The sequence below is a fragment of the Sminthopsis crassicaudata genome, chromosome 2 (assembly GCF_048593235.1).
Source record: "Sminthopsis crassicaudata isolate SCR6 chromosome 2, ASM4859323v1, whole genome shotgun sequence".
In the NCBI taxonomy this organism is placed as follows: Eukaryota; Metazoa; Chordata; class Mammalia; order Dasyuromorphia; family Dasyuridae; genus Sminthopsis; species Sminthopsis crassicaudata.
The window spans coordinates 521,950,058-521,974,299 of record NC_133618.1 but is presented as its reverse complement, the minus strand read 5'-3'; the positions used below and the strand labels follow the sequence as shown (position 1 = coordinate 521,974,299).

General features: G+C 32.2%; 1 protein-coding gene across 8 annotated transcripts in view; it reads left to right on the top strand.

The window, feature by feature from the left end:
* GABPB1 (GA binding protein transcription factor subunit beta 1) overlaps positions 1–22,621 on the top strand; it is a 68,377-nt gene extending 45,756 nt beyond the window's left edge. For 7 of the 8 annotated variants that reach the window (XM_074294484.1, XM_074294481.1, XM_074294483.1 and 4 more), the window contains exons 7-9: positions 15,346–15,531; positions 17,061–17,176; positions 21,041–22,621. In XM_074294484.1, coding sequence (XP_074150585.1) covers positions 15,346–15,531; positions 17,061–17,176; positions 21,041–21,193 — 455 coding nt within the window. In that variant the 3' untranslated portion in view covers positions 21,194–22,621. Of the gene's footprint in view, positions 1–5,916; positions 6,132–15,345; positions 15,532–17,060; positions 17,177–21,040 lie in introns of all 8 variants that reach the window. The other variant, XR_012486931.1, reaches the window with a different exon arrangement.
* Positions 22,622–24,242: the final 1,621 nt, after the last annotated feature.

Below are 24,242 nucleotides of genomic sequence, written 5' to 3'. Positions count from 1 at the left end.
TTCCTCTTATGTTTAATTTGCTAAAAACTTTTAAGCCCATTTAATCTTTTTAAAAAATGTTTTGTGTTCTCTTGTTCTTCTATTACAACTATTTATGAAGGAGAAAAAGACAACTCTTATCCTCCCTTCCAATATGAGCCCCTCTTTTAACAAAGAAAAACAATTTATAAAATCACCCAGCACAGAGATTACATCTGATAAGGTATAAGGCATTCTGTCTCAGTTTTCCTGATTCTCTTACTGCTGTGTGGAGGGAGACATATTTCATTGTTTTCAAGGATCCTTGATTTTTTTCATCCTTGGTTTTTCATTTACCTCAAGTTCAGAGATCTTTTAACTTAACATTGTTATAGTCATTATACATATTTTCACTTGGCTGTCTTTCCAGTATTTTATTTTTCCAAATATATGCAAAGATAGCTTTCAACATTTACCTTTGCAAAATCTTGTGTTCCAATTTTTTCTTCCTCTCTTTCTTCCTCCCTTCCTCCTCCTCAAGACAGCAAGCAATACAGTATAGATTAAACATGTGCAATTCTAAATCTATTTCCATTCTCATCATACTGCTTAAAAAAAAAAAAAAAAGTCGGATCAAAAGAAAAAGACACAATAAAGAAAAAACAAACAAACAACAACAAAAAGGTGGAAATAGTGTGTTTTGTTTGTTTGCACAGTTTGATAGCATTTTGGGCATAGTTCCAAATTGCTCTCCGGATTGGTTGGATCATTTCACAACTCCACCAACAATGTATCAGTGTCTCAGTTTTCCCATATCCCCTCCAACATTCGTCATTACCTTTTCTTGTCATCATAGCCAATCTGAGAAAGATGAAGTGGTACCACCGAGTTGTCTTAATTTGCCTTTCTCTAATCAATAGTGATTTAGAACATTTTTTCATATGACTAGAAATGCCTTTAATTTCTTCATTTAAAAATTGTATATTCATTCATATCCTTTGACCATTTATGAATTGGAGAATGGCTTGTGTTAGAAATTTGAATCAATTCTCTACTTTAGATATGAGGATACTTGGTTCTCTCAGTTTAATAATAATCAATTAAGTGCTTATTGATTTGACTATGAACTTAAATATGGATTTTCAATTAATACCAAAATAACCTCTTTTTACAGGGAAATTAATGTAGCACTAAATATATTACACTGACACACATATATACACACATACTATATAACATTAAATAATAAAACACTTACTTCTTAAATAATCCACAAAAGCAAAACCATAGTTTATTGTTATCCTAAGAAACTAAGAAAATAAGTGAATCTGGTTATCTTCTTAATTATTTAAAAAAAACTTGGATTGTACAATATGCAAATTTTGTGATGATTCTGTTGTCTTATCAAATGGACCTGATGCTCTAATCTAGGTTCTTACATTACCAAGTGAAGGAGCCCAAATCTAATGAAAAGCTTGTAGAGAATCCATATGTAAATAAAGGAGATAATTAAGGAATTGGAATCTGTCCTCTTATCTAAGAATGTAGGCTCAGTGATGCATAGAGATACATAGAGATGACTGGCAAAAGAACAAAAAAAATTTTCCCACTGTTGTAGTACAACATACTTTTAAAACTTAATTTAGTATAGAGAATAGAGCATTGATTGAAGAGGAATAGTTTATTAACAACTTTGATGTATGTGAAAAGAATCTGAGTAGATGGTAGTAAATAACAATATTCCATTGAAAGGACAAAATACAATATTCATAATTTATAGTTGAATTTTGAATTGAGAAATAAAAAAAAAAAAAGCCCATTAATTGTAAAACTCATAAGGTACAAGAATACATTTGTCTTGAAGGCATATAAACCAAACAAATTTACAGAAGTGTTCCCTGTCCTAAGTACAAGAAGGAAAATTCAATTTATTACTATTAAATTTAAACACTGAAGATATAAAAGAATACTATAGAAAAAAGTACTTAAAATTTTGTGTCCAAAAGCATTTGGATTTTATTGATGTTTTCTATTTCTTATGTCATTATAGTTATCTCAAGCATCCATCCTCCTCCTCCTTGCAGGGAACTATTCCATATAAAAAGTATTCATTTTTTAAGTGGATAAAAAAATTAGCACAACTTTCAGTGTATCAGTATTATAATACTTGTGGGCCTCCCTCCCTCCTCCACAAAAGAATGGGTTGAGGATTTCCTCTTGTGTTTAGTAGGTAGAGTCTTGCTTGCTCTTTATAATTTTGTTACATTCATTTTTGAATTTTTGATGTGTCATTCTTTCCGATTTCATTGTTGTAGTTACTGTGTACATTGTTCTGCTTTCATTATTATACAGGTTCATGTTGATGTGTCTGTGCTTTTATATATTCAGCATGTTAAATCATTTATTTCAGCATAGTACTATTCCATTATATTCATGTATCAAATTTGTTTAACCATTCTTTTGCTGATGCACATCTACTTTGTTTCCAATTTGTGGCTGTCACAAAAAGCGTTGTAAATATTTTGGTATGTGAAAGAATTTCTCAATGACATGATAAATTTATTCTAAGAACTAAGAAACCTAGGTTATTTTGGAAAGGCTGAGCACTTGTCTTGAACCTGGACAAAGCTTTATATGTTTGGTTACTTTGATCAGTTTCTTTCTTTCTTTCTTTCTTTTTTTTTTTCTGCACTAACTTTCCTCTGTGTATGTGTAAACTGTATCATTTTAAATCAAAAGTTTTCTTCATTGTAATACTATATAACCTTCCATATCAACTTTTATATGGGCTTTCTTTGCCCTTTTCTGTTTTCATTTTTACATTTCTTTCTGTAGAGTATAACATAATGAAGTTTAAAATTATGTGAAAATCTGGCTTACATTTTAATTAATCATCAGAACATACATAACATTTTTTCCTCCAAATTTATGACTTTAGTTAAATATTGATGGAAATATAGGCCTATTGTTGAGTAGTTGTTAATGTTCTTTCAGACATATTTTTCTGTATTAATTAATAGATTTTACCCCTTCCTTTTATATCTCTTGACATCCTTCAAATACTTTGTTCATTAAACAATTGTATATGTAAATCCCTGCCTCATTTAATCTTATATTTTTAAAAAAAATTCTCCCATTTGCATTATATTCAGCCCAAGACTACCCTTCTCCTATATATTCATGCACATGTATTCACTTGTATGTCATCTAACAAGATTGCTTTTTTTATTTTTGTTTTTAAGTAATATTTCTCTTGCTTCTATGAATTTATTCCAAGAGTGTGATATTAGATTCCAGAAATGGTGGTTCTACTATGCTTGCTATAGAAAATATTTTTAAAAATGATTTCTGTAAATCTTTTTCTTTGTTAGTTTGTAGTTCTTTTTTCATCCTTGAATGCTCTTGAGAAGGCTATGTAATCAGATACCTTGCCAAGTTTTCTTTAAACTTATTTTACCCTCTATTGCTTTCCTCTGCTTTATGAAAAGATACTCTTCATATTCTTTTATCATCTTTCTTCAAAAGATTTTATAAACAAGTTTCTATTCTAACCCATGTTGCTTTGGGAAACCATTTCTCTCCAATTGGCAGATTATGTCAGATGTCTCTTGAGTAAGGCCTTCTTTAGCTTCTTCTTTTAGTGTCCCCATACTGCCAGTTAATTTACTTTTGTTAAACTTCTAAGTGAAACTATTATAGTCAATGTCAATGCTATTTCTCCTTTTTTGATTTTTTAAAATTAAATGTTTAAATAATTCAGGATTGACATTTCAGTAGTTTTCTATTCTTTTTTCCCCTCCCAATTCTGATCCTCACTTTATTGAATTGATGGTCTGAATATACATAAATAGTTAGAATCAAGAGTGACTCCCATCTCAATGACAAATCTTTTCCTAACTATTAGTTTTTGGATTCTCACCATGTCTAGTGCCTACCAATTATTTTGGGCTTTGTTTTATTATTATTATTATTATTATTTTTTGGTTTGTTTGTTTTGTTTTTAAAGAAAGTGCTTATAGTAGTATGAAGCAACTGTATAACCTAAAGGAATTTTGTTTTTCTTATTCTTCTTGAACTGTGTTTTCCCATATAATTTTCACCTTGCTATCTTCACCTTTTCTCGCATTTTCATTGAAATTAAATATCAGAGTGTAGGTTTATTTAATTTAAAGGGGTCTTATTTTTTGTGAAATTTCTCTCCCACTTCATCCTCCTCAACCTTTGATGGTACATAAGCTGCAGTTATTTATTTCATAGTTGTCTTTTTTATAAATGCTTTTCATTAAACACATAATATGTGATGACAAGGTGTCCCACAAAATAATATTTCTTTTTTCTTATTGGTATATGGTAAAACCCAGCCCTCCAACTCCTTTCTTTGTTTCTCCAGGTAGTTAACTATGATTTCTTCCACTTAACTGCAGCTTCTTTACTTTGTAGCAAGAATACTAGGATTGTATGGTCTCCAGCAAAGCCCACTCAGTAGTTGTATCTCACATTTAGAATGTCACTTGTCAAATGGTGACATAATGGCTAGAGTATTGGGCCTTGTCTTGGTCAGTTCCAGTTTGGCCTCAGATACTCTCTATGTGACTCTGGGCAAATCACTTAACTCTGGATGCTTTACTTTTTTCAGAGAGAGAGAGAGAGAGAGAGAGAGATAGATAGAAACATACATACATACATACATAACACATATACATACATGGACAGGAGAAGGAAACAGCCAAGAAAACCCCAAATGGGATCCCAAAGAGTCAGCTAAGACTGAAACAACTGAACAATAACAAGAAAATCAAATTGAGATTTGATGGTTTAGAAAGTAGAAATAATAAAGAATGTTTGTTGTTTACCTCCTAGTTTCTCTCAAAGCTCAGCTCAAATGCCATTTCCTATGTGAAGATTTTCCTGATTTCCTCTAATTGCTAGGGCCTCCTCCCCCTAAATTATCTTTTAATTATATTTTTATGTACTTAGGCATGCACATGCTATCTCTTCTAATAGAATGGAAGGTCCAGGAGACCACAGACAGTTTCATTTTTATCTTTGTATGCTAACTGCCTGGCAAAGAAAAGATATTTTGGGGTTTTTTTTTGAGTAGACATATGGCTTCATAGATATGTGTTTTCCTTTCTTTAGTCCAGATTGTAAAACATTCATTTCTCCTATCCTGTAAGATTCTTGTCAGTGACTTTCTATAAATTTTCCATGGAGAATCTACCTCATGTTCTAGAGATATTCCTCTGGCTCTTTTAATAATGTCACAAACATCAGCTAATGAAATTTGGTTTGTCCTTCTGTTGTCTTTTGCTCTCACTTTATGACTAGCCCACTTCCTTTTCTATCCATGCTTGTCTTTACTGATTTTTAACATTGCTTCTCACATTCACATCATTGTTTATATATATATATATATATATATATTTACTTGTTATGGTCTTCTTTTATAAAGGTGAGAAAGTAATCTATGGATCAATGGTTGCTGATATCTTTTTAGTTACTTTTTTGGGGGGAGGGTAATAAGTACTAGCTACTTTTAATACTCTATCCGTAACTTATTATTTCTTTAAAATCTTCCCTTCTCTGACAGTTCTTGAAGAGTGATATCTGACTATTTAAAAAATTTTATTATCTCCATCATGAATTTCTCATATCTGTATTTGATCTTATCTAGCTATTTTTTCATAAATCATAGTATCATAATTTTAGAACTAGAAGCCTGGTTTAACCCTTCATTTTGCATATGAGAAAGCTGAGTCAAGAGGGGTAAAATAATTTGCCCATAGTCACATGAGTAATAGAAGCAAACAGACTGACTTCATCTTCTCAAATGTCATTGGTACTTGATGGTGGAGCACAAATGTAGTGGTTCCATTTTCATTGTTGATGAGACTAGATCACCAGAGAAATGCCAGCAGATTTGTTCCATTTCATTTCTATTTGTTGTCCTTCTTCCAGTGTCATCTACACATGTTCTCCGGATGATCTGGCTTAGCTGGGTCTCATGCCAAGCTCCCTACAGGCACGTTTCTTCCTCAACTGTCTTTCGCTGTTTTGTGAGGCAACACTCGTCGTCACCTTCCGTCCTTTTGCACATGAGCTTGTACTCTAACCTGGTATTGCCCTTGGCTGCCATGTCTCTGCTCTTGGCAAGGAGATCAAGTGTTTCCTGGGTAAGGTGGTTTCTGGGCTCTTTTGACCTCCTCATTGTGGCAACTGTTTTGCATCAGTTAAGCTTCTCAAAGAAATGATGTTGCAATCATTGTCTTCACTTTTTTTCCATTATCCCATTTTTTTAGACATCAACAACTTATTGAAACTAGGTCATGTTGGGGCTGTATAATGTGTTATTTTATAATGTGTCTTCATTTTTATCTTTTCTTTAATTTTTACTTTTGTTATTTCATATACTTCTCCTGCATGATCCCTCTTCCTTAACTTTGACATTTCATCTCCTATCTTTGTGCATTCTTATAAGCCATTGTTCCTGCCTGACATGCCTTCCATCTCCATCTTCACCTTTTAGAATCCTTATATTTCTTTAAGGTTCAGTTTAGGTAAAGCCACATTTTCCATGAAGCCTTTTTTGTTCCTCCAGTTGCCTTGATTTTCCTTGTACTGTGCTTATTTGTGTACATATAAATAACCCCTGAATAATAGTCTCCTTATGTGTAGGGACTCTTTGATTTTTTGTGACTTTATACTCTCAAATATCTTGTACATTTTAGATTCTTCATAAATGTTTGTCTAAGTAAAGAAATTCATTTCAGAGAGTTTATTCTTAAATGATTCCTATATTGATAACGAGTTATTTTCAATCAAGACTTAGCCAGTTTGGGGGTTTATTTGTGTTTTGTTTTGTTTTGTTTTTTTTCAAATGTTCAATGTTTACTATACCCCAATGCCTTCTAGTTTACTCTTTTGAAGAAAGTATTCAAGATAAATAGGCATAAAGATTATGAATGTCCTATAAGCCTTTGGCCTTTTTTATTCCTTATAAATAACTTCCTCCTCCTATGTCTACCTTTCCATTTTAATCCTCCATTGTTAAGACTAACATCAACTTCATCTGGAGGATCTCAAGTTCTGAATAGAATTTCTCAGCTCTTTCATCTTCTGCTATAGATTTTGGTATATGAGCTATGATCACCTTCATGGTGGTCTTTTTTATCTGTGTACATTATGAGCATTGCAAGTTGAGATGACCAAATATCTGTTTGAGCACATGATGTGATTAGCTCCTTTATCTGCCTCTTGAAAGAAAACCTGTGTGCTATTCTTTCATTTAGCTATATGCTCTTTTTTTTCTGGTTTTGTTTATAATGAGAAGGCTATTATGGGCATAATTTTGTCCAGTAGTATATGTGATTGATCAGTAAATATTGCATATTTACTGTGAAATTGGTTAAATTATTGTTTTTAGGCACTTGACAAAATTGAATTACCTTTGCCCTATGTTTCTTTCCTATTACTCTGCTTACCATCTTTGTATCAGTAAAGGCAGGAGTTAGGATTGAAATAATTACATTCCAAGGTTTCCCACAGACTCAGATTACTGTGAAATGTGAACAAAGTTGGACTACATGAGAAGAGCATATATTACATTTGTCATAACCATCATTGTTTGATTTTTTTTTTTAATTCCAACCTATTTCTTTTAGGTTCTGGGAATATATGCTTTTCAATGCTATAAAGATGTTGAAATATCAAAATTAAAATTTCATTCTATTGACCATCTAGAAGCCATTTGGTACAAAGTTTGGTATCATCTAATAACATTTAGCATACTTTCCAATACCCATTGTCATTCTCATTTAATTTGATGCTTTTGCTCATTACCAGTGTATGCTCCTGTTATGCTGTGATCTTCTCTCAACATCACTCCTTTCTCCCCATTGACATTTGAAACTTCCTTTGATGCTGTTCCTCATTCCTGTTTGTCACTTGAGTTGTGATATTTTAAACTCCTTTCTTGTTGGCTTCATGCAGTTTAAGCAGCTCTGTCCTGACCTATTAAAACAAGTTATTGAAAATGAAAAATGGATAATGGTCAATAGTAAGGTTATTGACACTAATTATAATAATTTCTAATGGAAGTTTAATGGTGGTAAGTCATTTGCCATATGGAGACAAAAGAGCCTAAAAAACACCTTAGTCAGAAGACACTTGACTTGCCAAGAGATGCTATCTACAGGCAATTCTTTTTTAGAATATAAATTCATTTCTAAAACCTTGCAAAGAAGAATGATGGAAAATTATGAGAGATTTTGTCATATAAAGTAGAGAAGGAATGGAGAATAAAATCAGGTTTAGAAAAACTTGGTATATTGTTCCCAAGGACACTTAAGGATGAAAATGAAGGATAATGTACAAAAGAAAAATGGAAAGATTTTTGAAAGATTTTTATGATAAATTGTTTTCACCAAAGTAATAGAACTATTGTACTTTTACTATAACATCATAATCCCAAATTACCTATATAGAAGAGGTAGATATTGGACTAAGAAAACCAATATGGGAAAAGCAGCTTGATTATGTCATATCAGTAGTACAGAGTAGAGGTCTGTGTTAAAGGTAATTCAATTTAAAGGGCATTATAAAGGTTATCACAAATTATAAGGGTTGATTTATTGTGTATCTGAAGGAAGAGAAGATACTAAGGGGAAAAAAAAAACTTGTTTATTATTAATATTGAAAAAAGTTACCTGACAGGACTTTGACAACTACTGACCTATTTGTGCATTCTTCTCTATGTAAAATTTTTATTAGCATTATCTATACATGTACTGAGAGCATAGCATTTTTAGTGAGGATTTTAATAAGAAACAACCTAGTTGTTGCAAGCAGTATTCTTCAGTGGATCATATCTTTGCTATCACACACTTGACTGAAAGATGTTCAAGATAAAAAATTCTGCTATTACTAATTGTTGATTTTTTTAAAATAAAGTTTTATATTTAATAGAGCAAAGTACCAATTTAATGACTTTTTAAAAAAAGTTATTTATTTATTTTTTATGTGTTGCTCCAGGATTTTTTTTTTAAATTTTTACAAAAATTTTATGCATAGGTGATTTTCTAGCATTGACAATTGCAAAACCTTTTGTTTCAACTTTCCCCCTCTTTCCCCCCACCCCTTCCCCCAGATGGCAGGCTGACCAATACATGTTAAATATGTTAAAGTATAAGTTAAATATAATATATGTATACATGTCCAAACAGTTATTTTGCTGTACAAAAAGAATCGACTTTGAAACAGTGTACAATTAGCCTGTGAAGGAAATAAAAAATGTAGGCAGACAAAAATATAGGGATTGGGAATTCTGTGTAGTGGTTCATAGATAATGACTTTTTTCAACAACATGTCTTCCAACCATTAAAATCATTAGCTTTTCCTAGCAATGTATAGCAGCAAAGAGAAACTTATTCATTGATTCTCTGATCATAAACATCATGCCAGGCATTTAATGTATGCTCACCCAAAGTGTTTGCCTATGTGAGGGAAAGATCCAGAGCAGAGTCAAAGTTGAAGAGGAATTTCCTATGGATGATCACAAGATCATATATTTAGAGCTAGGAGGTACCAAAAATAGTCACTGAGTTCAATTCCATTACCTTGTAGATAAGAAAACTGAAGTACAGAGAGATTTAACTTATTTGCTCAAGATCATTCAGCTAGTGAATATCTGAGGTAGATTTTGAACCAGGATTCCTTATCTGCTACACCACTGTCCTGTTTGCAGAGGATATTTTGCTGGTTGCATCAAATCTGGGAACATTCAAAAAGCATAAGCATAACCACTCAAAAGTTTGGACTGATCATCCACATAGGAAAATCAAATGAATAAAGTCTGTCTTCTGCCCAGATTATAATATGTAGTTGGGTAGATAATATATATTCATCAATATGTATATTTGGGACAAACAGAACAAATGGCCAAAGAATTTGGGCCAAAATTAAATGGGAAGATCAGGATGAATTGCCTTTAGGAAATGTCAGAGCTCTTTTAATGACTTCAAACTTTCTCTTAGGAAAAAAGCCCATCTTTTTATTACCAGCAATTTGTTTACTGGTGTCATATAAAAAAATGGAATATATGTATGAAACATAGAACATAGTAATCTCTGATAAAGCAAAAATGAGGGAAATAGAGGGAAATCAATGAAAAGGCAAATGGTGAGTGTGTGTAAGCTGCAACATATAATAAATCAGGAACTTTATAAAGAAGTGCTAGAGTAAAGGAAATCTATGTATGACTGAAAGAGAAGTTGAGCTGGTTGTGGGATAAGGGCCAGGGGTAATCAGTACACAGTATGGCACTGTCACCCTCTTTATGTTAGGAGGAATAAAAGAAGGCTGCCAATATATTAACTGTGATGTATTTGAAGGAGCCACGGACAAGAACTATCTAAGATAGACAATAAAAGAGTTACTGTATCTGTTATTGAAAGAATCATTCAAATAGATGAGCTTATGGATCCATTTGAATTATTTGAATTTCTATTGTATTTTTACTCATGAGTAATTCTAAGAATAGAGTTGGAGATATTAGAGAATACCTTAGAATAATGTCTTTCAAATACAGATACATCGCAAACCTACTGACTCATATGTCAGGTTGATTGTGCCATGGCATATCTGTATTGCCTCTAGTGGCCTTTTTAACAGAAAAAGACACAGTGTTTCCATTACTGTTATTTAACAGTTCTTCCTGTCTGCTTTGTCTAGATGATATCACATAGTTTTATAGTGCAACACTGGAAAATGATAGGATACCAGAACTCATATTGGGAATAGCTAATAGGTAGCCTGATAAAATTGATTAAGAAAGGAGATGTTTACTGGTTGAGTCAATGTGAGGGCTGATTTGGGGGGTAATGTGTTTGTTGATTGGCATTGATTTTAAGGCAGTGTCATTTTCTAGATTTTTTAAGATTGCAAAATGACTAAAAGATGAAGTTTATATATAAGATTTTCTTTCTAGTTACACCTTCAAATGCCTTTGGATTCCTTTCCTCAATATATGCAATAGGATTATGTGTATAATGGGAGCTCTAAAGCCCATGTGGCTTAATCTGGGTTGGAAGGTGTGAGAGACAGAGTTTAAGGATAGAAAAGTAAGAAGTACTTGGGAGTTAAGTAGATTAAGTAGATGTCATCTCTCAAATCAATGACAAGCAACTGGCATCTCTGAGTGGGATGAAAATCTTGTCATACTGCAGGGAAAACCCTCTTAGTTACAGCAGTTACTTGTTCAAGCCAAAGGGGTGTGAGAGTGTATGTATATGTATGTGTGTGCATGTATGTATTTATGCAGGAAAAAATGTTTCTATTCACTTCCTCTCAAAATATATGTAGGGAAAGTATAAAGTAATTTCTGGGGACAATGACTAAATTAGTTTGTCTGGTTCAGAGGGCTCAGGAAGGTAAGTGGAATGGAGCAATTCTTTTTTTTGGATTTGAAATGGATAAAGAATGGAAGATAGTTTTTAAAAGTAGCAAAACATTTAATATCATAATTCTCATGTGATCATTTGAGTTATGAGTTGATCTCTAAAAAATCTTTCATTATTAATATCTACTATGTTTATTTTAACTGTTTGATAGAATTGACATCTTTGTTTACCATAATTTGCAAAGAGGACCTCTTAAAATGATGAATATTTTCATTATCATCACACCTCAGAGCTTTATGGCACTTAATAGGCTTTGCTTTGACTTAATTTTGTGTTGTATGTGAGAGGTATTCCTAATATTCCTCTCTATTCCTAATAAGAATGAGTAGTAGGAAAGAATTTTAAACATGGACGGGAGCAATGTGGAGGAAGCTGGAAAGCCTTCTTTCAACTCAAGACTTGTATAATATGGTTTTATCTAATTTGAAATGTTGTGAAAACCATTTAATTAGGCAATAAATACTAAAATTTAAATGTGCAAATGCTTTCCAGAGAGAGTATATATTATTTCTGAATTTCCAAACTCTGTTTCAATCCCTCTATTATTGAGAGTTGACTTTTATCAGTTATTGTAAAAGTGACTACAAATGTTCTATCCTGCCTTTTAAGTTTCAAGAATTAGCTTAAAAGTCTTATTAGAACATTAATACTTAATTGGCTATTTCTCTCTCACATCTTCCAACCCCAGATTAAATCATATAGGCTTTAGAGTTCTCACTATACATCTAATCCTGTTGCATATGTTGAGGAAAGAAATGCACCAAAGGCATTTGAATATGTAACTAGAAAGAAAATTCTATATATAAACTTCATCTTTTAGTCATTTACAAAAATTGACTTTTTTCTTGACAGATTGTTTATCATGTTTTCAAATGTATTTTTTTCTTAATAAGCTTGCTTAATAAACATGTAGTTAATACTTTATTATGGAAAGGTACTTTTGTGGTATTTTTCATCTTTAGCAGTATTTTAAAGACAAAATTTTCCTTCTTTCTTGATAATCATTGTTTTAGTTTGGTGGCTTTGGGTTCAAATTCTGTATCAGTCATATAGATAATCACCTAATCAACAGACATTTATTAATCATCTACTAGGGCTGGAGATACAGTACAAAGAATGAAATAATTCCTACGGTCATGGAACTTTTATTCTACTGAGAGATATCAGGCTTCATAGATATATCTAGATCCATCTATTTGTCTTTCTGTCTGTTTAGTTTCTGTAACTTAGTTCTAGTCTATCTTTGGTTTTGTATAGTCGTACTTTTTGTTACTGAATCAGACAAGTGAGTATTTATGTTGTGTGATTTTACTTTGAACCAAAAAAAAAAAAAGCCTCAAAAGGGCTCGCTAATATATTTATTTCTCTCTCATTTTTATTTCACTTCTCAATTATATGTAAAAATATTTTTAACATTCATTTTCAAGTTTTCTTCATCCTGCCCTCTTTGAGAAAGCAAACAATTTTATTTGTTATACATTACAATTATGTAAAACCTTTCCATATTAGCCATATTGCAAAAGAAAACAGGCCCCAAAGATCAAAAAACCTCAAGAAAAATAACAAAAAACAAACAAACAAAAAGAAAAATAACATAAAAATATTCTTCAATCTGCATTCAGATTCCATCACTTCTTTTTTCTGGAAGTGGATAGCATTTTTCATCAAAAGCTCTTTGGAATTGTCTTGGATTTTTGTATTGCTCAGAATAGCTTAAGTTATTCACAGATCATCATACCAGTATTATTGTTAACTGTGTACATTTTTCTTTTGGTTCTGCTCCCTTCATTTTTCATCATCTCATTTAAGTCTTTCTGGGTTTTTCTGAAAACACATGTTCTGTATTTCTTACAGTACAATAGTCTTCCATCACAATCATGTACCACAACTTGTTCAATTATTGCCCTTTTAATGGCCATCCCCTCAATTTTCAATTCAAATTTATTTATATAAAGTTATTTTTCAACTTGAAAAATACTTTCGTAATTTTGGTTTGTTATTGTTTCTACTTTGATTTGTTACACAAACAGTCTATAACTTTTCCCTTTAATCTCTTTAGTGAAATTTGCAAAGGAACAAAGATCTTTAGATGAAAGGCAAGAATTGTATCCATTTTAATGGCAATCATTGAAAATAGTGGTAAAACTAATTGCAAAGATGAAAGCTTATGAATTGTTCCTTGTGTGTTTTCTGATCTCAGAAATTTTTAATATGATTGTTTTAAAATGTTTCCTTCTTATAACCAGCTAAAGTAGAAATTCCTTTTTCATATTCAAGGAAAAGAAATCAAAGCATGAATAAATACATTTGAAAATGTCAGTTGCTTTACAACTGGCCACTCATGTTCTATAGTTCATTACTCTGTTTTAAAAATAATTTCTTTCTAAAATTTTCTTAAGTGCTTCATGAGATAACTTAATTATAGTTTAAAGGACAAAAATAATCAAAGAACTCAAAATATAAAAGTTCTCAAAATCGTGAGTTTTATCTTTTGTGAGTTAAATCTTCACAGTCCTCACATACTATAGTGGCAGGTTTGAGGCTAAGCTTGTTGCCATAGATACGTCTTTGAACACCAAGGTTGAAATGCACCTTGCTTTTTCCTTTTCTTGAAGTGCATATGAGGTACCTCCTTCTGAAGTAAGTTCTTTAGCCATTTATTGCCCAAGGTCATCTGCTTTAAACACTAGCAATTTGAAGTTTATTTTGCAAAGCATCTATATATTACAGTTTATTAAAAGATTTTGTCTTATAAAATCTTGCCCCATGACTTAAAAAGAAAGATTCATTTGGAAATGTTTTATATACTTATTCTTTTAAATGAAGCTGGTAACAGTGTTTTTTGGTTCTTTTTGTTTGTTTGTTTCTTTTTTTTTTTTTTTTAAGATAAAGCTTTCTTTTGGAAGTAAACCAAATTGATCATGAAATTTTGAGTTTTTGTTTTTTGATAATTGTGTCTACTGATAATACAATTACTATATTTCTACTGTTTTTCATGTACCTAATATAAAATTCCTATCGTAGTGCTATGATTTATTCCTGAATGATATCATCAATAGGATTACTCAGTGTTCTAAAGAGGATTTTCTCCATATGTAAGAGAGAATCAGCCTCAAAGCCAGGAAAATTTGGGTTCAAGTCTTACATCTGACACAAACTGCCTATTTGACCCTGGGCAAGACACAAGGTCTCAGTGTTCCAGACAACTCTTACAGACTAAAAATTACAGAAAAGTTTTCCACCTGAGTTGGGAGAAAAGGTTTCTTTGAAATCACCGATTCAGTCCTTTGCCTTTTCCTATGACTTAGTTCCTTGATTGCCTTCAGTATTTTAAGGATCTATTATTTCACTGGTTTGGATATTATTTCCACCAATAAAGTTCATAACTTCTTCTTGACTTTATGACAACTTGGTAATAAGCCTCTGTATGTAGGTAGGCCATTTCTCAAATAACAAACATATAGTCTGTAACTGGACTTTTGTACACTTTATTTGAATCTGCATCTTAGGTTGTCTCCGAGACACAGAGGTGGGAGGCATCGCCTTTATCTGATGGAGTCATATTAATGAGTGAGTGGGAAAATAGTTTTGTGCTAGTGATAAGGCCCATAGTGAGAAGCATTGAGCCTTTGTCAGAATGATTTGGGGATAAACTTTTATTTTATTCTTTAAATTGAAATGATGATGTTTTCTCAAAACATAATCCAATCTCAGCTATTAAGACTTAAAAATAGGATTGGTTTGTATAGTTTGCCATTTGGGAACAAATTTTTGTCAATGATGGGCATCATATAAATTTAAACAAAGGGAGAAGTTAAAACAAGAAGTGCACTGAACTTGAAAAAAAGCTTATTTTTTATCTTTAAAAATTTTTAATTTGAGTTTTTGGTGTTCAAATGTTTGTTGACATACTTTTGAATTCTTTCTCCAGTTGTGGCTACTGAGGAGGTGGTGACAGCAGAATCAGTAGATGGTGCAATCCAGCAAGTTGTTAGCTCTGGGGGTCAGCAAGTCATTACAATAGTTACGGATGGAATTCAGCTTGGTAATTTGCACTCCATTCCAACCAGTGGAATAGGTCAGCCCATCATTGTGACTATGCCAGATGGACAACAAGGTAAGTTAGATCTCTATATCTTCATTAATTAAGAAAGGAATTGTGTCCAGTTGTTCAGAGATGAAGAGAGCCATCTAAACCCAAAAAGAGGACCATGGGATCTGAGTGTGGACTACAACATAGCATTCTCACTCATTCTGTTATTATTTGTTTGCATTTTGTTTTCCCAGTTTTTTTTCCTTCTTGATCTGATTTTTCTTATGCAGTAAAATAACTGTTAAATATGCATATATATATATATATGTGTGTGTGTGTGTGTGTGTGTGTGTGTGTGTGTGTGTGTGTGTGTGTGTATATATATATATATATATTTTTTTTTTTTTTTACATGTATTTTAATATATTTAATATGTATTGGACTACCTGCCATCTAGGGGAGGGGATAATTTGGAACAGAAGGCTTTGCAACAGTCAATGTTTAAAAATTACCCATGCGTATATTTTGTAAAAAAAAAAAAAAAAGAAAGAAATTGTGGTATAGCTCCAAAAATCATTTGTTTGATCTTGCATTGTATGTTTTTTTTTTTTTACCCTACATTGAATAATAATTGCTAACATAATATATAGCTCTTTAAGGTTTTCAAAGTGCTTTATATTAACTCGTTTATCCTCACAATAACCCCAAAAGGTAGACATTATTATTATCCTCATTTTAGATGAGAAAACCAAGGCAGACAAAGGTTAAATGACTTGCCCAGCATTACCCATCTAGTAAAAATGATTTGAGGCCATCAGTATTTACTGCTCTAACTTCTAAATCATATTGTCTGTATGGTAATGTTAAAATTTCCTTTCTTTCACTGAATATGTGTTGACAGTGGGGAGAAGCCAATCCAGAAGTGTGCTACGTGGCACAGAAGTCCATTTTGTGGATTAATACTTGCCATAAATGATAACCAGCTAACTGAGAGTTGGCTATATTATATATCAATAACTTAGACTATCTGATGAAATAGTCTCTAGGAGATTGATTAATCTGATTCAAGGTAGAGAAGATTTATTTATTTAGGACAGACCTGTGATTTCACTGGTCTAGGAAGTATTTGGTAAGGATCTTCCTCTGTCAACACTTCTTTTCTGCAACTTACAGTTTTGAGAGTTTTTAAAGGCACTGGGATTATTAAGTGACTTCCTTGGGTCACAAATCTAGTCTGAGGAGAGTCTTTGTATCCCCAGCACTTGGTAATGTAAGGCCTGTAGTAGGTGCTTAATAAATATTTATTGAGTGACTGACAGGAAGAACTCGTACCCACATCTTCCAGACTCGGGCCAATTCTCTTCCCTTGTCTTCCAACAAAAAAGCTTGTGTTTTTAATAAGTACAAGTGTAGTCAATTAGAACAAGAAAGTTTAGGAAATGTAAAAGATTGAAATTAGTAACAGCATTTTGAAGCACATTTTTGTATAGTCTGAAATATGTGAATAAATATTTTGAAGTTACATGTGTCAGTAATTTTAAGGATAATTTTATTTTCATAATATCATGATAAACATTTCCTAAAGTAACTAATATGTACTACTTTTGTTTCAGTATTAACAGTACCAGCAACAGATATAGCTGAAGAAACTGTTATAAGTGAAGAACCACCAGTCAAGAGACAATGTATTGAAATTATAGAAAATCGGGTGGAATCTGCAGAAATAGAAGTAAGGAGTCTTTTACCCGGTGTGTTTTACTAGGGTGGTCACAAGTAAATTCAGTCTTTTTTTGTTTTTATCATTGGATGTTTCTGTTATTTGTGGAGTGAAGTTTGATAGGGTTGCCATTTTGTTGCTACTGTACTTTAGCCTTTGCTTTTTACAACAGGATTTGTTTATGGTAGTTGATTAGCACTGGGTCTTTGGTGTAGTCTTTTGTTTCTGTACTTTATCCTTTCATTTATTCCCTAATAATCTCAAATATATTCATCATTACAGGTATTAACAAGAGGTGCTATCTCTTGTTCCCTATCACAAAGAGGATATTTTCCTGGCCTCTTTTAACAGACCCATTATAGGTCATCACATTGTTTTGGAGAAATTCTGGAGAGAATAGCCAAAGTAGCTTGAGTTTTGTCAAATTGATTATCTTATAAACAATAGGTTATTTGCTAGTTATTTAATTTTGTTTTAACTAAATTGAATCAGTTATTTTTGGAATAGAAGTTTATTCAGTAGAATTCATTTCATAGCATACTAGATTAAGAGCAGAAAGAGACCTAAGAAATTCTCTGGTTCAGTTTCCTATTTTACAGAAAACGAAACTGAGATCCAGGGAAAGTAAATAAGCTGCCACATATAGGGGATTATTTTATTTGTTCAGAGTAGAAATTGCTAATCAAGGTGTAGGTATGTAAGGGTCTTGTTTATTAAAATAATTATTTTCTTCCTTTTTATTACATAATATATATCAAAATACTTTTACTTTTGTGATTATCTGTATCAAACATCTGTATAAAATGATGCCAAATGAGCAGTTTTCTTAGTATGTGATTATAACAGATTACTGATTCATATGATCTATCTTTATCTTTATCTCTCATTTTTTAAAAAAAACATACATTTTAAAAAACTGATTGAATTTCTTGTTTAACACAATTCCATTCACTTCAGCAAGCTACCTTTCCTGGAAATGTTTTATGATGAAGTACAATATTTTATAAGTTTTTTCTCTAAATAAATATTATCAATATAATCTAAATTTTAAAAAAAATCCCTTTGAATGCACTGAAGAGAAATTGTCACTTAGCATATATAAAACATTGAATAGGATATTGGTAATGAAGGATCTTCTTTGTCACTGACCTGATGACTTTGGGAAATTATTTACTATCTCCATGTTTCAAATTCCTCAATTTTGAAGTTAATATCTATACCCTAAATATTACTTAGAAATGATATGAAATAACATAAGATCTATGAGTGAAAGTCCATTGAGAACTTTTTTAGATATTCATAAAACAAGATTGTTTTTTAATTGATTTGTAGTAAAGAAAATGATAATGATAATAGTATTAAATCAAAGTGTTATGACTACCATGGAATAAGTTTTGAGATTCTGGTGTAGTATTATTTTTGCATTTAGTTAGTATCAATTCTTTGTACATACATATTCCACGCAGGGACCCACACTTAATTTTTCATGAAATTCAAGAGTTGGAAAGGTATTTAGTTTAACCCGTACCCAAAAGGAATCCTTCAATTTAACAGACCTGCAAAATGGTTATCCATTCTCTGCTTGAAGACATATAATGAAGGGTAGGTAACCTATCACTTGTCTAGACAATCCATTCTAATTTTGGCCAATTCTGGTTAGTAGGAAGCTTTTTGACATTAAATCTAAATTTGACTCTGCAAGTTTCCACTCATAGCTCCTGGTTCTACTCTCAGGGGCCAAATAGAACAAATATACCTCCTTTTCTGTATCACGGACCTTAATACTGAAATGTACACGTGTCCCACATGAGATTTCTCTAGGGTAAAACACCAATAGCTCCTGCAAGTGATACTCCTATGACATGGATTCAATGCTCTTCATCAATCATCCTAGTTGTTCTGTTCTGAATATTTTTCATTTTATCAGTGACTTTTTAAAATTGTGGCACTCAGAGCTGCCACAGTGCTTCAGATGTGATATGAATAGACCAAAGTTCAATAGGGACAGTCACTTCCTTGTTTTTAGAAGCCATGACTTTAAATGAAGCCCAAGATGTCATTAGCTTTTTTTTGGCTATTAGATCATACTATTGGCTCACATTGAGTTTGGAGCCATTGAAATCCCCAGATCTTTTAGATAAATTGCTTTCTCAGCATGCCTCTGCTATACTTTTGAAGTCATTTATTTTGAATGCAAGCTTTAGACTTTGTCCCTATTAAATTTAATGCTTTTTGATTCAGCCCAGTGTTTTAATGTCAGGATCTTACTGGATCCTGATCCTGCTTTGCAGTATATTGTCTTATTCTTCATAGCTTTGTGCTTCTGAAAACTTGATGAGTATGCTATCTACATTCAAGATATTAATATATCAAATAGCACACGAGCAAACACATATCTCTGGGACTGGAGACTTTCTGTCAAATTGACTGAATCATTAACCACTATTCTTTGTATTCAGCCTTTTAACCAGTTCTGAATCCATATAATTTATTATGCTATATTCTACATCTCTTTTCCACAAGAATAGTATATTAATATTTTCAGATGTTTTTACTAATATATAAGTAGACTATATTTATAACATCCTCCTCACTTATAAATTTAGTGACCTTGTCAGAAAAGAAAATGAATTAATCTTGAACCTGTGTTGAGTCTTTGCAATTACTGGTTCCCTATTGAGACATTCACTAGCCATTTCCTTAATAATCTATACTAGGGTTTTCCTCTAAATAAAAATGAAGTTCACTTCAGTTAACTGACTTAAAGTTTGAAATCTTGTTCTCTTCTCTTTTTTGAAAACTGGCATATTTCACAATTGGCATGTTCTCCAGATTAGTGAGACCTCTCCTGTTTTCCATGCTCTTTTAAATAATTATGCCATTGGCTTAGCAATCACATTAGTTATTTCTTTTATTACTCAAGGATGTAGTTCATCTTGACCAGGAGATTTAAATTATCAAGGACAGGTAGTTACTGTCTTACCATCTACTTATCTTTGTGTAAAAACTTCCTACCAGACATTTATAATTGAGTGAAAAAAAAAAAAAATTTATTATATGCTAGGCACTGTACTGCTATTCAATAATAAGTAATCAAAACAATACCTGTCCTTTGATTCCAAGTCCAATACTTTTTCTCCCACTATACCATTCAGAAACTTGATATACTGAAAAATTATGCTTTGAAGAAATCGGTAAAGCTATGTGTTTTTATACATGCCTGAATCACAAAAGAATAGCATTTTTAAAAGTCACAGGGTCATTGGATATATCTATATAATATATCTATAAAGTGCTTTGCAAACCTTAAAGAGTAACATAAATGGCGATTGCTAATTAAGTTTTTTCTTGCCATAGATACTCTTCTTTGTCTCCAATATCTGTCCACATCTCACCAATTCTATGTAGGTTAGGTCTAGTGCCAATCTTTCACCTCCATGAAGCCTTTCCTGACTATTGAACTTCTGTAGCACCAAGAGTCTGTGCCACACTAAATTAACATATTGTATGCTGCTCTGCCCTATTTTATCTATGTTGATCTTGTCTCTAAATTGTAAGTACTTTGTGTGCAGGAATAATGTCTAATATTATTTCTATATCTTCCACAAGGCCTAGAACAATACTGAACTCAAACTAAGTGCTCAGTGTTTGTTGATTGACATGGAAAAGAGAAGTATTCCCATATTTGCATTTGTGTATGAGTCAGATCAGTTTAATGAACCCCCAATTCTTATTAGGCACTGTATTCAGTAATGATTAGGTACTTTGGACTTATTAGTTAGTTTAGATTGATTTATTTCTGGTGCTTTGGATCTTTTGCATTTACATGTTAAGCATTTGCACAAAGATTGAGGAAACTTTTTTTTTTTTTTTTAGGAGAGAGAGGCACTTCAGAAACAGCTGGATGAAGCAAATCGAGAAGCACAAAAATATCGGCAGCAACTTCTAAAGAAAGAACAGGAAGCAGAAGCTTATCGGCAGAAATTAGAAGCCATGACTCGTCTCCAGACTAACAAAGAGGCAGTGTAATTGAAATGGACAATATAGTTTGATTTTACCTTGAGTCAAGAAAAAAAATACAATCTTGAACTGTATACCCCATATAAGTACAGTCATGGGAATCCAGCATATAGAAAAGAGACTTACAGGTTGATAATTGGACTTAAGCCATGAGCTCTGAATTTTCTTGTAACATAAACTATGAATTTAGAATTTGTGTGAAAAGTATTTAAAACTGAATTCTGTAAATAGTTTTTTTTTTGGGTTTTTTTTTTTTTTTTTTTTTTTTTACAGTTCCAAAATGAGTTGATAAAAGATGGTTGAAGAGATCCAGAAACATAATAAGCCACTGTTTTTGTGAATTCCTTTTGATTTTAGTATGAATCTTAATTTCTCAGAAACAGAACAGTTTTAAGGGTGATCCTTGTTGATTAGACCAAATATTTGCATAATAATTATGTGGTAGACTGATTCTGGAATTATTTCTATAGGTATCAACTAGGCTTCTACCTAAAGAGTAGATTTCTCTAAGGAAATCTTTGTATAGCTTTAAGTAGTTGTCTCAGATTATTTGAAAACATTTTTTAGAAAGTGAAACTTTTATATTTGTTTAACTTCAGCTATATCTGAGTAGATTTACATGTATATGAAGCAAATATTTTTTAAATTTTCAGTTTGTATATATTCTGCATGTTTTTATAATTTCAAAGTGCATCACTTGCATAGGTATTTTTTGGCAAAGATGATGAAAGTTATTAGGAAGAAAAAACTTTTAGTCCATAGGTCATTGAAATTAAGTAAGCTAGCAGCTGGTTCTATTGGAATGACAGTGTTCTTGGAAGTAGCAGTTTGCAATGTACTTGCAAACTCTGTACTCTCTTTTAAAATTTCACATAGGGGACTTGAAACTTTGTATTCAGTGCCTTTATCATGACTTCCACATGAAAACATTTCCAGGCACTGGATTGAAGGATAATGTTTTTAGAAAGCTCAACAGAGGTTGGTTTCTGAAATATTCTCAAGGACTCATTTCCCCCCAGAGGAGCCAAATGTTGTCTTGGCTATTCTTATGAAAAGCATTTGCTTTTGGATGTAGGACGAGAACTTTTCATACTTCGTTGATGCCACTGTGGTCTAGCATTATTGCTTTTCACTATAAAAGCAGATTGTCTGTGCTGTGACTTGCTCTATCATAAAATTGTTAAATTCCATGATAGACAAATGATTAAATTTTGACTTTATTGTTCACTTTTGGTTTTTTTCCCAGTAAAATATAAGTTCAGGCCTTTTTTTTTTTTTTTTTCCTTGCTTTGTTTTTCTGTTTCACTGCTTTATGAAAATGTTTATCTAAACCTAAAATTCCTCTAGATAACATATACTGTATAAGAAAGAAATTACCCTTAAAACTGTACTCTGGTCTACTTTTCTATTTGACAATTAAATATCTTTTTCCACATATGTTCAGTGTAGACGTAATTCTCTTTTGCAAACTCTTTACTTCATTCATACGTTAAAAGCTATATGTTATTACATATCTGGACCATAATCTATTCTATTAAAATGCTGTATAATTTTCACATAGTGTCTTAAAAGAATCTCCAGCATAAAAGTGTCAGGTATGTAACTTCTTGGAATCTGTCTTTTCCTCAGGAGGTTATAATTCCTTTCCTGGAATTACAGTATATTTATTAACATAATAAAAAAAATTGTGAAATATGAATAAAACAGTTTAGTTGCTCTATAAAAGCACTTTAAAAAAGAGTTTTAGATTGGAGTGAATTTCAGAGACCTTCTAATCTCATGAATGAGGCTTTGCAGCTTCCAGTCTTCTCATATCTGATATTATATGTTATCTAAAATTATCTGCATTATTTCCATATATATTAGTTCATGTTTTCAGTAATGAACAATTAAGAGATGCAGTGAATAGAGTGCTGGGCCTGGAGTTAGGAAGAACTGAGTTCAAGTGTAGCCTCAGACTTATAAGCTATGTGACCTGGGCAAATCAATTAGCCCTGTTTGTCTCAATTCCTCATCTGTAGAATGAGCTGGAGAAGAAAATGGCAAATCACTCCAGTATCTTTGCCAAGAAACCCTCAAATGAAGTCATGAAGAGTTGGACATGACTGAAGGACTAAACAACAGCAACACCTTCTTCATATCTCTGAGGCATTAGTGATGCCAGTATTCTTTTAGACATGAGGAAACTAGGGCTCAGAGACTTCAAGTGACTTGTTCATAGTCCCTTGGTTGGTAGGTAGCTGGGCCTATCCAAGTCATTACAATATACCAGGCTAGCTCTTCCTGTTTGTTTAGTTTTATACACATTTCTGAAAGAATTTGGGAAAGGGGGAATAAATTTGTTGGTATGGAGGTTTACAATTTTCCTTTTCTTTCTCAAGTTTTCTACTTTTTAAAATTTCTTATGCTGTAGTGATCTTTGGGAAGAACATGGCAATCAAATGGCTTACTCAGGTTTCCCTACTCACTTTCAAAGAAGTTATAAACTTCTGTTCCATGTGTGATCTGATATTTTTTCCATAAGCATCGAAATAATATGCTTGATATAGTCATGTTGTGAAGCAAAGCTTGGGGCAGGCATTGAGGAAAAGTGTTTTTAACACTTGAAACTTGATGCCAGGTAGTTTTGATTAGATTCTTTCCTATTGAGTCTTAGGCTGACCTCTAAGAGCCTTGCCCCATAACCAGAGCTCAACAAGACTATCTTTTGTGTGAGTGTTGTGATAAAACAAAGGACGACAAATGCTAAAGATATGTAAAGCTCCATACTTGTTGCTTTTTTTCTCTGGTACCTGATCAGGTTTGTGCTCTATAGGTTGAGTCATCTCCCAGTTGAGAGTTCAACAGTCAGTGGTATTCACCTCCAGGTAAGAAAGCCCTTTTTTGGATTCTGATTTTTATTTATTTAAAGTTTCTGACTTTTCTATCTTAAGAACTGGTTTAGATTCTTAATATTTTCCCATATGTGGCAGGCATTGGGATTGTAGCATCATTAGTCTATTCTAGCTGACCAAGATTTCAGATATTCATTTTATCTACAATAGTGGGGTATTTTCTG